This window comes from Euprymna scolopes, chromosome 3 (genome assembly GCF_053919585.1).
Source record: "Euprymna scolopes isolate OS-2025 chromosome 3, ASM5391958v1, whole genome shotgun sequence".
NCBI lineage: Eukaryota > Metazoa > Mollusca > Cephalopoda > Sepiida > Sepiolidae > Euprymna > Euprymna scolopes.
Window position 1 is genome coordinate 127,049,378 of NC_136484.1, and position 16,096 is coordinate 127,065,473.

The 16,096-nt window shown below is 32.4% G+C and overlaps 1 protein-coding gene across 4 annotated transcripts in view; it reads right to left on the minus strand.

Moving 5' to 3' along the window:
• Positions 1–504: 504 nt before the first annotated feature.
• LOC145258892 (uncharacterized) overlaps positions 505–16,096 on the minus strand; it is a 381,700-nt gene continuing 366,108 nt past the window's right edge. For 2 of the 4 annotated variants that reach the window (XR_013864110.1, XM_080116650.1), the window contains one exon: positions 546–1,112. Coding sequence is in view for 2 of the 4 variants with exons in the window: in XM_080116650.1 (XP_079972776.1) it covers positions 1,071–1,112 (42 nt within the window). In the remaining 2 variants the exon portion in view is untranslated. Of the gene's footprint in view, positions 1,113–16,096 lie in introns of all 4 variants that reach the window. The other 2 variants (XM_080116649.1, XR_013864111.1) reach the window with 2 other exon arrangements.

Below are 16,096 nucleotides of genomic sequence, written 5' to 3' on the forward strand. Positions count from 1 at the left end.
ACACACACACACACACACACACACACACACACACACATATAGCAGCACATATACATACATATATATATATATCATTACAAAATAACCGTAACAGAAAAAAGCTTACCAAGATGCTCATTTCTTAATTGAAGAAGGTAATAGGATTTCTGAAAATTTTTCAATCCTCAATATAGTATACTTGTTTCTGGGTATTGAAGCAAGAGTAATCAACAAAATAGTGAGGTAACAGATTTCTGTATTCTATTGTTTGGATTTTTTCACACACACACACACATATGCACGCATACGCACACACACGAACACAGACACACATTTGTATGTGTGTATATAATACTATAATCAATAATACTTAAATATAAACCTTCCATTTCAAGAGTTAAAACACATTTTTATAAACAACTCCTCTCCCTTCAAAACTCTTAAAATCATGAGTCAACCGTTTCCTAACCCAATAATTAATAACAAAGCCCTTAATTTTCATTTTGGTACTTGAATTATTTAAGGGTTTTATTTGCATTGCACCTTCTGCACATAAAACCAATGAATTTTCTTTTTTTTTACAAATGTTTATTTGTAGAATAAGTACCGCTAGCACAGTATCCACAACCAACCATCGGCCCTAACTGATTGTTAAGGTGAGACTTTGAAACAATCTGGCACATAAAACACTTCAATGCTTTGGTTAAAAAAAAAATAAAAAATAAAAAAAAATTCATCAAACAATACGGACAAAAAATAGGAACATTCAAGTCTTGCTATCAGAAGGACCTTTTTTTTGCTAAAAACAGTTTGTTCAGATTTATAAGACAATGTCTTTTTTTTTTTTTTTTAAATTTCTTTAGTCTTTGTTTCATTTTCTGGTCTGTTCTTTTTTCTTTCTTTTTGTTGTAGTTGTTATTGTTTTTGTTTTGGTCAGTGTTGAGGCAACAAAAGCAGGTAACAATTCCATCAACATGAACCCATGGAATCCATGTCCTCAACAAACGAAGCGGAGAATTGTCTCCCTTTGCAATTTAGCTCAGACATCTTCACAGTTAACAATTAGTGATAAAAAATGCATGAGTTTGCGGCTAGTTGCGCTTCCTTGTGTCCTTGGTCGGAGCAATATACATCTGAAATGAAATAAGCATGTCAATAAGGTTAGTAGACTAGCAAGACAGAGAAACGAAATATGTTGTGTGTAACTATATATATATATATATATATATATATATATATATATATATATATATATATATATATATATATATATAGTCTGTCAGGGTAAGTTGAAAAGAAATCAATAAAGTGCTCGATCATAAGAATGCGAGAGCTAAAATACAAAAAAAAATACAAATTATTCATATAAAAACTATCGATTACAGTATTTCAAAGATGTACCATGGTTTCATTAATACAGGTAGGCCTTTATTACTTAGAAAAGGCCATCTTTCCTTGAGATGCTCATGATTTGAAATGGGTTGTAAGGGCTTACCTATGTCAAAGTAAACCATGGTGCATTTCTAAAATCTGTAGTGTGTGTGTGTGTGTGTGTGTGTGTGTGTGTGTGTGTGTGTGTGTGTGTGTGTGTGTGTGTGTGTGTGTGTGTGTGCGTGTATTTATGTGTGTGTGTATTTCAAAATACTAATTATGTTTCATTGCATAAGCCCAACAAGCTGTGTTTAAAATCTTTTATTACATTAAATTGTTGTTATTGATGAAATAAAGAATCTCCAATTGATGGTTCATTGTTTTTTATTTAACTTTATCCTAGCTCTTTCCGTGACTTAACTATTTAGTATTATGTTATAATAATGTTGTTTTTTGACGTATACATATATCTGATAAAAAACGACATTATTTTTGCACCAACCTAATAACTAATTTCATAAAAGCATTGTGATTATTATTCTTATTTTTATTTATATTAGTATTGCTGTTATTGAAACGAATATGAACTGTACTGGCAGCACATGAAAGGAATCTCAACGTCTTTAAAATAATTGTTTAAGAATTTTGCTTGGAGTAATTTTGCGAGATAAATGAAGACATCTTGATATCAGGAAAAAAGAAAGCTTAGTATTGACAGATCCATCAAATATGTCATTCGGAAATGTTTCTCAACTACCAGACTCCAAATATTTAAAGAAATTAAAAAAAAAAAAAATTAATTGAATAAATATCAAATAGACGACCACCAAAGAAAAGGGTTGACCAGATAAAGGTTTAGACTGGTATTCCGCTCCTTAAAGCTGAAAGACAGACCCAAGATTGTAATACGTGATGGAATTTTGTTCAGTTTCTCGAGTCATAAAAGAAGGTTTTCTCTCACGTCAGCCACAAGCATTCTTGATTTAACAGAACTTTCATTTGTGAGTATTATCTTAATTCTTTAACTGAGCGAAGAACAGTGTGTAACTACAAGCTAGACAATGCCGAATCCTTTTATGATGGAGATAAGGCAAGTCGGGGCCACTTCCACTGTTTGATCAAGTTTCGGGCTCATCACATCGGCCACATTAACATTAGGTATGAAACTTTTGAATAAGTGACACAGCTCTATATTATTTGTTTCTTATTTAGTTTATGTTAAGGTTTGTTAGATCTAGATTTACAACAAGAAAGTTAATTTTAGACAGATTAGTATTTATTGAGATTTTAAATCCTAATTGTTGCAAATATATGATGAATTGTCTGTCGAGTTTATCTAAAGTATTTTAATTATAATTTCAGAAAAGGTAGAGGCAATCGTCACAGTATAATTCAAAAAATGTAATCTGGTAATCTATTCCTTATTGAGTTTACAATAAATAATCTGAGTAAGTTGCTGGTTTGGTTGTTTTTGTTTTATGGCATATCAACCCTTTTCAGGTTATTTAATGCCAAATCCAGTGATTTTGAAAAAAACATTTTTTTAATAGAATATTTTTTTTTTTTTTCAAGTCGGTTTCTGTTTAACCTATAGTTGGGACCCTAACAGATACTACCACTCTGGGTCAGAGTGGACCTGGGAGCAATGGCAATTAAAGGGTAGCTCCACAGTCCACAAAGGCCGCAAGCTGGGGCGTCACCATCGGATATAGTTTAGGGTCATATCCGGGACCGAGTAACTTGCACATATTGGCACTATCATATTATCCCATCATGTTATTAAACAAATGTTCAGAGTTTGATTTCTTTCCCCAAGTTTTGCTGTTGTAAAATAGAAGTGTTTTTCTGGTGTGGATTACAATTTCTATAAATAAGCAGATGTTTACTATAGGTTTCAGCAAATAAGGACATCTACAAGTAAACAGCTTTGAAGTTAAAACTTTACAATGCATTGATTGACCACCAAAGAGATGTACTGACCAGATAAGAGTTGAGACTGGTATGTCGCTCCTGGCAATTGAATGACTGGTTCAAAATTGTGATAAATGGTAGAATTTTGTTCTCAAAACAAAGTTGAAGTATGCACATAAGTAAATTAACGAAGGGAAAATAAACGGATATGATTAAAAGTTTCTTTTGACAGGAATGTGAATAATTGTGAATCAAGTTGAAATTGAGATAACTTTCTCGACCTGAAGGGGTCACGTGTGTGTAGTAAGGGTCGTGCAAAAGAAAAACAACTTTTTTCATCAACAACTGCAGTTTAAACTAAGAAAATCAAAATTAAGAGAAAAACACTGAGTGCACATGTATGAGAAAGAACACAGGAAGTCACTTTGATGAAACAAAAGTCATCTAACTCTCATACCCCCTTCATGAATCATTTTTCAGTTTTCAGAGAGAACTATCATGAGAAAAAAAAAGGAAGGCAAGGGAAAGAGGAAGAAAGTAAATTCCAGCATAATAGCGACAAAAAAAAAAAAGAAAAAATAGGAAGGTAAGGTTCTAATGATTTTTTCATAAACAACTGCAGTTTAAACTAAGAAAGTCAAAACCAAGAGAAAAGCACTAAGTGCACATGTGTGGGAAAGAAGACAGGAAGTCAGTTTTGGATGAAACGATATATTAACAGATCTATCAACAACGTATATATTATTTTAATTGGAATTCATTGAGATGAGTATTATCTATTAATTTATTTTATTGCAGACTATTATCCTCATCTTTATTAGTTGTTGTTTCACGGCGTTTCAGCCAACTATTCCTCTGGCCTTCGTCAGGTGGTAACCGTGATGGGATAGGAACTTTGAATCTCCTGACTGCATTCTCAGCAATTACTGCCTTTCCATAGTTGTTGTCGCCTCACCACCTGATGAAGACCAGAGGAATAGTTGGCCGAAACGTTGTGAAACAACAACAGCTAAAAAAGATGAGTCTGCAATAAAATAAATTAATATCCACAACATAATTTGAAAAAAGAAAAAGAGATTAACATGGTTTTTATAGTTATTTTGGATATCAGCCTCGAGCTATGTAAAGAAATATCAAGAAGATTTTGTTGGAAAAAGATCAAGAGGACAACCATCCAAGAGATGGGCCGACCAGAGAATGGGTTGAGATTGGCATGCTGTTTCAGACAGCTGAAAAGACTGGCCCAAGATTGCGACAAATGGCAGAATTTTGTTTTCAAGCATTTGGCGTAGCTCTCTGGGGTATGCATGTTAGTCAATTCACGTCAAGTATTAGGACTTATAATTCTATAAATATGGGGAGTGAAATGACAAAGACAGATGCTAATAAAATATTCAAACATAAATTGGAGATTTTCTTTGTTTCACCAGTAAGAAAAAAAAACAACAAAAAAACAACAAATTAATATTCATGAAAAAATATGAAAAGTTACTGAGAAAAAGACTAAACATTCCTTTTTTGTCTTATACAACGATGTGTGTGTGTGTATATATATATATATATATATATATATATATATATATATATATATATATATATATAATTGTTTCTCTTCCTTTATGCATTTTTAAATGTTAGTTGAAAATTGAAAAAAAAAATAATAATAATAAAAAGGGAGAAAAAAAAAGGAAAAATAAAATCAGCTGACAAATTTGCTTTTCAAATTATAATAAATTTCAACAAAAAGTTACATTTTTCAAAGAATCTAAATACACCATTAAAATTTTCCTTGAATTCCATCTTGGGTCACTATAGGCAATTATCGGTTAGATTCCTAAAATAATTTTAATATACTAGAACGTAAAGAAACGATTTTCATTCTTTTTTTGTTTTAAACAAAGTAGAATTAAGCAAAAGATTATTTTATTGGAGAATGTAATTAAATTTTTTTTTAAAGATTTAAATAATTATTTTATTGATATTTTTTAAGATTTCAAATAATCAGAATTCGTTTCGATTCGTTAAGCCATTTGGCGTTTTACAGTTGTTCGTAAGAACAAGTAGTTTTTTGTCTTTTTTTAAGAAAACACCATCATAATACAGATTTTTTTTTATTTACTTGACCTTATATTGTAAACGTTATTTTTAATTTTTGTTTCAAAGCAAAAATTGACTCTATTTGAAATTATTTATAATTAGCAACAGATCTCCACACGGTAAGCACAGGTGAATTTTACGAGTATTCTATACTAGCAGGTAGACCCGACCGATTGAATAAGGATCAACAAATCTTCCACATTTCAAATTTCGAAATAGGTGAAATTGCCTATTTTTCAATCAAATCGATTGATTTCTTACTTTACAGTGAACCAGGAGAAAGCTTCACATGCCTTCCTGCAGTGATTTAGTCTATAATACATTGTAGTTAACATTGCACTGCAGAGATCAAACTGTTGATTTTATAAAATTATTTTTATATATAATGGCTTGAATCAAATTTTAAAATGCAAAAGTTAAATATCATAGTTCAAGTGTGCTCTAAACAGAAACATTCATTTCAAACGCGTCTCTGTCTTATCAAACGATCTACTGTTGATTTTATATGCTGGGCCCTTTTGCTTGTGTGATGATACAACTTCTCAAAGGCATATGGGCATTAACTAGTCAAAATCAGACTGTTCCTTCTTTAATTGGACTTTTTTTTGATTTTCGATACTTATTAGAGACATTCTGATACAAGAACACTCTCAGACACATAAAGTACACTTGTGTGAAATTAAAAATAACATCAGCCCAACCATTTCGGAGTCCATAGGAAACTCTCTCTCTCTCTCTCTCTCTCTCTCTCTCTCTCTCTCTCTCTCTCTCTCTCTCTCACTCTCTTACTCACACACAAACACACACAAATGGTTTCTTATATATAAGTAGTGATTTTATTATTTTTATTTATTTAATGTGAATAGAGGGAGAAATTTGTCCCATGTTTTTAAACGTGTATACACAAATAATGTACACAGAGAATTGAGGAATGACATCTAATTTTTTTTATTCTTAAAATCGTTTAAATAGAAACAATGAACATTATCGATTATCTCTTCTGTCTATCCATTCTTCTATCTATTTTTTAATATATTCTATTCAATATTCATAAAGTCGCTTTTCTTGTAAAAGTTCAGTCATCATAGGAAAGTGTTAGAACATCTATTATATAAATCTCACTTGTCTGTTTAAATGTATGTATGTATGTATGTATGTATGTATGCCTAAAACTTTCGAAAGAGGCAACGGATTTTGGTGAGATCGGTATCGTTTTGAAGCTGACAAATATCGAAAAATTGGCTAAAAACTTTAATTCCTCCACCCTCAACTGGGTACTTTTCTACAAGGAGGATCGGTTTTTTTTTCCGTCGCCATTTTTGCAAATCATCGTATCGGTTGGAATGACTTTACTAATTTCAACGTTCCGAACTTCCGGTCGCGTCATGGAGTGGGGATAAAGACATCAGGTTTTCTTTCACTTTCTTTCCCGCCTTCGCGTCATGGGTTCGAGCCTGCCTGCCTACTACCACTTTTTTTTTTTTTTTGCTCAACAAACATCTCCAAACACCCGGGCAACACTGGGCACCCAGGCTAGTTTCTTATAAAATACTGTTCCACTAAGCAATAAGCCAATATTCCTGAAGTGTTTTTTCTAGAAATTATGCCTTCGAATCATTGTCATCCAATATTTCTTATATTTAATCTGTTCTCTCATACTTTCTCAAACAAACCTTTCAAAGAGAAGGTAGCATCAATTTTCACTCTATACTAATTTTCTACTCAAACCGAAGAACGGTGATTAAAGAAGATAAGAAGAATGGCAAGTCAAAAACACAAAAAACTTACTTTAAAGATAATAATCATAGAAAAATCCCCCACCGTAATCTAAGATGGTGGCTTGAAAATCTTCCAACGTGCTGTCAGATGTTAGTCTTTTTTTGTTTGTTTTATTGAGGGCGGGGGGTGATTTTTCTTTAATTGCCATTTTTAAAGTGAGTTTTGTTATATTTTTGATTTGCTGTTCTTCTCAGGTTTCTTGCTTTTGTTATTTACTTTTTTTTAATTAAAGTTTAAAAATGCAAAAGTCAAGTATCATGGTCCAATTGTGCTCTAAACAGAAACATTCATTCTGAATGCACCCCTGCCTTATCAAAGAATCTACTATCTTTATATGCCGGCCTTTCTGGTCGTGCAGTGATAAAGCTTTTGAAATACATTTGGAATGTTAGGCTGTATAAGAATGTTAACTTTGGTAAAAATTGGATCGCTCCTTTTTTAATCAGATTTTTTCTATTTTTTTTGTACTTAACAGGGGCATTCCAATACGAAACCTATCTAAGAATACTGCCAGACACATAAAGTACATTTGTGTGAAATTAAAAAAAAATCAGCCAAGCTGCTTTTCAGAATCCATAAGGAACTCTCTCACACACACACACACACACACACACACACACACACACACACACACACACACACACACAAAGTGTCTTTTTAGAGTTTAGAGATGAGTAGAGATATACAAAATTGGAAAAAGTTGCTTAAAAAGAAAAGTTTTTATAAATTTTGTTTCAATCATTGAAGATTGATGAAAATTTCAAAGTAAAAAAAAAAATGGCATCAATGTTAGAGTGTGCATGGAGGGTATTTAGTTCTCTCCCACTGCAAGAACTGTGACACCAAGATTGGAGAATGAAATTGAGAAGTCAGCACCCCCGAGAAATGGCACTCTGACCTGCAAAAAGTGCCTGAGCCGCCCCGTCGGCATTCTCCGGTAAGAGAACCTCAGGCGATTAGCAATAAACTAACTCCTTCTCAAAGAGATAAGGTAAAACCTGGGAATGTGGACCTCCTAGAACTACACAGAACCAGCATTATGCCGCAATCAACAGGGACCAGGTCATTACAGGGATGCTTTGATCTCTGTTGATTTTGGGGTCCGAGTATAGATGTGTTGGATATGTCTGCTAAGATTTAAATTTACTTATTTGTCTTAGATCTTTATTCACCTCAACCAAGGCATATTGCCACTGAGATGTAAAGGGCTAATGAGAGAGTAGTGGTTGATGCACCGGCCCAGATGTGGCATCAATAATCCATGCATGAGCGATTTGCGGGTTTAAGATATAGTACACTTGCAAGTATGAGACATTTACTATTCTAGTATTTCATTTTCACTGTGCTTCTAAATAATGGATTTTTATTAATTTTAACACGTGTGCGCTTGATTGAGTGCTAACACACTGAAGGGGACAATAAAACATTAACCTTCGACAACAAGAGACTATGCAAACACCATCATGGCAAACAAGAATAAAAAAAAATAAGGATTGTCTATAACTTCCTGATGAAGGCTTTTTTTAAGCCGAAAAATAGAAATTTTAAATACATAAATATTTACTGAAAAAATTTTAAAAATGCTGCACGTGTCTGATCTTTTAACTACCATGTTCTGAATTTCATTTTCAACATGCATATAATCAGTGGAGTTCCATTAATTATGGGACTACCTTATTTGCAACAAACTTTGCGGTATCTTCTGTATATTTGTTGCAATTCATATTGCGGGCGAATGTTAGATTAATGAGTTTGAATGTTGGAATCTCGGGAGAAGTACTATTAGCCATGACAAGTGCTGGTTGGTTTCTTATAATCTTTACTGTTATATGAAAGGAACTGTGTGTGTGTGTGTGTGTGTGTGTGTGTGTGTGTGTGTGTGTGTGTGTGTGTGTGTGTGTGTTCGTTCTGTATGGACTTCTAAACAGCTGAGCCAATATTTTAGAAATTTCACACAAATGTGCTTTATGTGCTTGGCAGTGTTTTTAGATAGGTTTTGTATTCGAACGTTTTCGATAAGTATTGATAATTGATAACAGGCGATTTTGACGAAAGTTAACGCCCTATACAACCTAAAATCATGAGTGCATTTGAGAAGTTTTATTACCGCACAAGTAGAAAAGCCTGATATATAAAATCAACAGTAGGCTCTTTGATATGATAGGGATTTAAGCATGATACTTAACTTTTGTATTTTAAACATTAATTCAAGCCATTATCACTACACAAGTAGAAAGGCCCAGCATATAAAATTAACAGTAAACTCTTTGATATGACAGGGTCACGTTCGAAAATAATGTTTCTGCTTAAAGCACAATTGAATCATGATACTTGATATTTGCGTTTTAAACTTTAATTCAATCCATTATATAAAATAATTTGATAAAATCAACAGTAGGTTCTCTACAGTGCAATGTAGACTACAATGTATTGTGGACTAAATAACTGCAGAGAGGATTGAAAAATAGACGATTTTACCGATTTCGATGACAAAAAAATAATGGAGGGGGGTGAGACATTCGTTGATCCGCATGGAGCTATTAAACTTGTCTTAGTAATATGGGAGACAAAGGAGAAAGAAGCAGTCTTAGAAGTTAATGGGGGAGGGGGGTGAAACATTCGTTGATCCTCATCCATTCCCAGGCAACGTCGGGTCACCCTGCTAGGTGTTAAAGAAAAGTAGCTTTGCATTGGTAACATTAGATGTAACCAAACTTTTATGCCTTCATTCTAGAAAAAAATGGAGCTATCAAACCTAACGTGGTGATATGAGATAAGAATGGGGAAAGAAGCAACCTTAGTAGAAGTTAGTGTCCTTAATGATGCTGGATCAAACAGAGCTTAGAGGGAAAAGATAATGAAATACTAAGGTCTTATGTATGGCATGAAAAGGAACTGGAATCTTAGGAAGATCTCAATCATTCCAGTAATTATAGGAGTAACCGGACTCATGAAAAAGAATATTAAAAAAAAAAAAAAAAAAAAAAAAAAAAAAAAACAGCCTAGCAAATATAGCAAGTGTAAGAAAGGTACAAACAACCGCTCTCAAAGCAACAGCTAGAATCTTAAAAAGATCTCTCGGTTGGAATGTATGAGATAGCGAATGAATGTCTGGCATCTGGTAGAACAAAATGATAAGAAAATTGACAAAAAAAATAAAAAATAAAAATAAAATAAATAAAGAAAAATAAAAAAGAAAGAAAGAAAACATTGTCTCGATTGCCCTTACATATATATGCTTTTGCACGTACATCACTTATAAAGGGTAACACTAACATTCAGTGATTGCCACAAGCGAAAATTTCTCTCTTTATGTAAAGCTGGAATTCATAACTGTTTATCTGTTTCTTTGTTCATTCACAAATTACTCTTAGAGCTTTGAAAGATCCCTAACCCCCCTTTCATAATCATATATATTCTGAAATACATTATCTAAAGTACTTGAACGAATATATTTTGTCTTGATTAAGCGGGGTGAGTAGGTGGAGGGCGCACAATATTATCGTGGGGTGTGCATTGCTTTTGATGTCCAAAAAAAAAAAAAATGGAAATATAACGTTTTAATTTATTATCTGAAAATTCTAGAAATTACTAAATGAATATAGAATCCTTAATAAGGGGCTCAAGGCTTGGAGCAGAAGTGCAGTGCACAGAATTCCGCATTGATTTATATATATATATATATATATATATATATATATATAATTTCTGTAGAAATATATTTTCTTATATATATCAATTCTTATTTAAGAAGCTCAACGTAATTTCTCTCTCTCTCTCTCTCTCTCTCTCTCTCTCTATATATATATATATATATATATATATATATATATATATATATATATATATATATATATATATATATATATATATAATCTCATTTTACTTATATCCACTTTTCCTTCAATCAACGCCGAGAACATCTTTTGGTATCCCCCCCTCCCGACAAGTGAATTATGAAATATAAGAAATAAAAATAACAAAAAGGTAATATGGTGTTTATTGACCGTGTGCAAAAAAACATGATTTCTCATTCAATCCAAAGCAACACCGAATGTCACTGCTAGCATAAAACATAACCAGTATAGTCACTTTTTTGATAAATATTTATTAATGTTTTCAATACGAGTTGGATCAAATAAGGCCGTGCATGTCAGTTTTGTTTCATTCAATACAACATGCAGTTTTGTTTCATTCAATACACCTTCAGTTTTTTTTTTTCATTAATTTCCGGGTTGTGTTTCAATCGATACAACTTCCGGTTTTGATATATTCAGCACAGTTCCCGGTTTTGTTCCATTCAATACAACTTCCGGTTTTATTTGCTCTTATGATTACTTATTTTGTAGTACTTACGTGTGCATCGATAACTTTTTTTTGAAAATCTATATAAATTAAAGTTTGATAAAATTAAATAAATTTGGCACTCAAATTATCGCATGCATGTCATTTAAAAAGAAAAAACAATGTTAAAAACAGTGACCTAAATTATTTTAATGAGAAAACAAGGGAGATAAATGTAAACTTTTACAGTTGTTTCTTAGCACATCTTACAAGCATCAAAGAAAAGTGATCTTTATGCTGCTTCCTTCACACAAACTCAATTAGTTCCCCTTCTCTTCAATTAAAATAATTTAGAACCTTATTATTAACGATTGCCATTAAAATATAATTACGAACTTGAGAAAGAAAATCAAACAGTTATTTTTTTTTTAATTTTTGAAAAAAAAAATCATTGCAACTCAAAAAGGAAAACACCTTAAATTTAATCAATTTGGATTCTTCGGATTACTGTTCTCATCTTGAGTGCTATTTTCACGATGTTTCGATCGATGTAACCGCTGCCCAAGGCATAGTGAATAAAGTACTTGGTAAAATTCAATTATAAATTTACACTCTCCAGGAGGTTGAAGGTTTAATACTCAGCGAGGACACTCAAAATACAATTGTAAATTACTTGGGGCTTCTACCCTGTCATGACTGACGGAACAAGAGCATGCTACCCCCCATGGATTAAATATAGGGTTCTGTTTGAAATTCTGTGCAGATTCCTAAGTTCAATGGAAAGATTCTCAAGTTCAACAAGATACACCTGAAGAAGATCAGAGGTTACACTGACCGAAACGTTGTGAAAATAACATTTAAGATGAGAACAGTAGTCTGAAGAATCCAAATATTACGAATAACCAATCCTCATCTAAAAAATTCAGGAACGTAACTTAAATTTAATCAATTTGTAACAAAAAAAGAAGAAAATTTACATATTTTAGACTGTTTTCCTGATCATATTCGTCGCCATTTTTACATATTAGGCATTATCCTGACTTCTTTAGTATTCAGTAATTTTTTCAAAATTTTGAATTGAACTCTTCTTTTTGAACTTAAAACGTGCTATCCCACCTGAAACTGCTTAGACCGGAAGTAATGTTTGCATTTCCAAATCTGCCAAACAATACTTGAAATGTTTAACAGTTTGCTTAAATCTATTTCTTAAATATATTTAACCGTCTGAGCACTGAATTTTTTCTTTGAAAAAAAAAAAAAATTTGTTTTACAACTATTTTTAAAATGATTCTGTAAGCTTAACCTTTCACTGTATATCCAAACAATGTATATGATATTTGTAGCATAAATGTAGAATTATCAAAATAAATTGTAAAATTGAATGAATTTGCATATTGTAATGATGGTCATCTTTAGATTGTCTATTAGTTCCAGTAAAATTATAATTTTCCCATGCACATATTAGTCATTTGCTGAATTTATTGTCTATATTTGTGCTGTTGTGTCTTGTATTGCAAATGAGACCAGTTTTAGAGGTGGTAGACTTGTTGCAATTTTGTGACAGCTGCGTTAAGATAAGTAAAATTCCCAACAGAAGGGAAATAACTCTTACCAATCCTTGAGTCTCACATTCGAATACTGATACTTATTTCAGTATTTCATTTCTTGCTTGCCGCCAGAGAGTAGAACATCTTCTTCGTAATTTAGTGGGAAATGATCTCTTCTTTTCCCTAATGTCCCTCCTTTACAAAATAGACGTTGTTTGTCTTTTCTACTCTACCTTTATTCTCATGAACTCCAATCTTTGACCCCCCCCCCATAAATCATTCACAGCAAAAACTTGTCTAGCTACAACCACTGCAAAGAACTTTCCATTCTTCCTCTGTGTACCTAAAATCAAACAGAGTTTCCATGAACAAAATTTCTTTCCAAGAATTTCTCATTTGTAGAACACATTACTGCAGGGATGCTTCTCAGTTGACTATAGTATGGTCGTGTTTAAGTCCAGTGTTAACAGATATTTGTCAAATAAGCAAATTCTGCTCATTCCAATCCTTTCATTGTATTGGTCAACACCTAACTGATGATCTCATTAACCCTTATCCTCGAGTGACCTTTGGCCTTGATAGACGGTAAATCATTGGAATAATATATATGTATACAATAATCCACAGACAGCTGTTCCATTGTATCACGGCATGTCAGTGTGGCTAGACGTGGCAGGGGTTTTCAATCTGAATTTCAAAACTTGATCGCCAGACAGCAAGTAACTGAAATCAGCAGTCAAATATTATTCCTACAGTAGTTAGTGGTGATACATTAGTATAAAAAAAGCAACAACTCTTTGGACAAGTGAGGATGCAACGCTTGTGTGAATATAAAGCGTATAAATATTAAAAGTGTGCTTGTAGCTTATAATACTCAATATGAGAAAATGTTCATATTATTTGGATTCTTTGCGCTACTGTTATCATCTTGAGTGCCATTTTCACAACGTTTCAGCCAATGTAACCTCCAACCTTCTTCATGTGTATCTTGTTGAACTCAGTGAATCTGCATGGAATTTCGAAAGGAACCCTTTATTCACTTCACACGGGTTATCGTTCCGTCAGCCATGACTGTGTAGAGGTCCTAAGTAATTTGTAGATCTTACTTAGGAGCTCTATCCAGTCATGGTTGATGGAATGAGAGCATGCTACTCCCCGTGAAGTAAATAAAGGGTTCTGTTTGAAATTTTGTGCATCCAAATTCCCAAGTTCGACAGAAACATTCCTGAGTTCGACAAGACAACCTGAAAAAGGTTGGAGGTTATATCAGCTGAAACGTTGTGAAAATGACACTCAAGATGAGAACAGTAGTCCGAAGAATCCAAATATTACGAATAATCAATCTAAAAAATCCAGAAACGTAATGAGAAAGTGTAATGAAAAAAATAATCTAGACTCCTATAAATTTGGAGTTTTTTTTTGTGCATTGATATTCATATTAAAAATCCTTTTTTCTAGCGATTTAAAAAGAAAATACAAGTTTCTTATGTATGGGTCGTTGAATTTCATTCACCTGCAAAAGATCTAGTTAATTTGCATATTCTTTTAAACATTCATTTTAATTAATTCCCTATTAGTTTTTTCGGTTTTCGTATTGGATTAAAATCTTTTAGTTAACTATTACGTGTAATTATATTCATGCAGATATTCTACATGATTTATACTTGCGTAATATTTGCATAAAAAGGTCATAGTAAACTCAAATCTCTTTATATATATATTTATGTATGCGTATATATTTTTGTTTTAAAAAAAATTGTCTACCAAACACTTCTGTCAGTTATTGGTCTACAAACAAGAAACTTCATATATATAGCGTATTTGAACCTATGCAAAACATTATATTTGGGTTTTAGCTGGGGAAAATCGATGCAAAAGTGTGAAAATTAAAAAAATGAAATTTGCCAGGTGAAAGTTGAATGATAGCATTACGAATATGCATGCGTAACGTAATAGCTAGTTGTTCATGTTTTAATTTTTAGCTTTGCAGCAAATATGTCTTCATAGCTCAGGCATTAACGTTAAAGGAACAAATAAATCATAAGCTAAATGTTTTGGTTTCGATTCTCGGTGGTGGTACACGAGTCATTTTTTAATTCATTACTATATATTCGGTTTAATATAATATAATAATAAATACGAGATCTGCATTAATCAAAATATCAGATTTAAGCGTATTTTACAACCGGGCAATGCCGGGCGGCCTGCTAGTATATACATAATAGGCATTCCTCCAGTAATATGCAAATTCAAGATAAATTATTTGCAATTTAATTTATTATTTACTTTTTTCTACACAAGGCAAATTGCAACTGAAACATAGTTGGGCTACTGTGAATTAGGGATCATGTTTACAGGAAACTCTCTAAGTAGGGAGTTGAGTAGCGAGATATCTGTTCACTTTACATTTAAACTTCTGCATGTTAGTACAGTCAGTGAAGCAGGATGCAGAGAAGGAATTCCAAAGTCTAGCAGTTTGGGGGGAAGAAAATTTCATATTAGAAGACTCTCCGGCAGCGGGGTGGGGTACCTCTACAATGAAGGGGTTCGTGCTTATTGAGTTAGTCGGGGGGGGTATTTACTTTGAGGTGATACCAGTGCTACTTGAATATATATAACATGCATTCCATTAAAAATAGCATCTGCAATATACAAATTCAGATTGAAGACTTCTAAAGTATTTTATTTTTTGCCCATTGTAAATGTTGAAACGATGTTGGCATAATATTTTGTTTCTTTCTAATCTTATTATTATTTGTCGTTTACCTATTTTTAACCCTAATCGCTCAGACGTCTGTCCCCCTTCCACCTGGCTTAGTACTTAACACTTGCCTTTTTCATATTTACTTTTCGGTTCCCACTCTTCCGCGATATAAAGATATCTTGGGGGTGGGGTTGTTTTTGATTTTTTTGTTTATTGGTATATAATTTTTTATATTTATTTATTTTTATTTTATTTTATTTATTTATTTATTCTTCTTCATTTATCTCTTTTCTTTTATATATACTTTCTTTCCTTTTCTTTTCCCTTTCTGTTAAGTGCCGTTAATTCATTTTATTTTTTAAATATCACGTGACTTCCCTCTTGATAAAGATCTGCTGTGAACTTTTTTTTTCCAATTTTCATT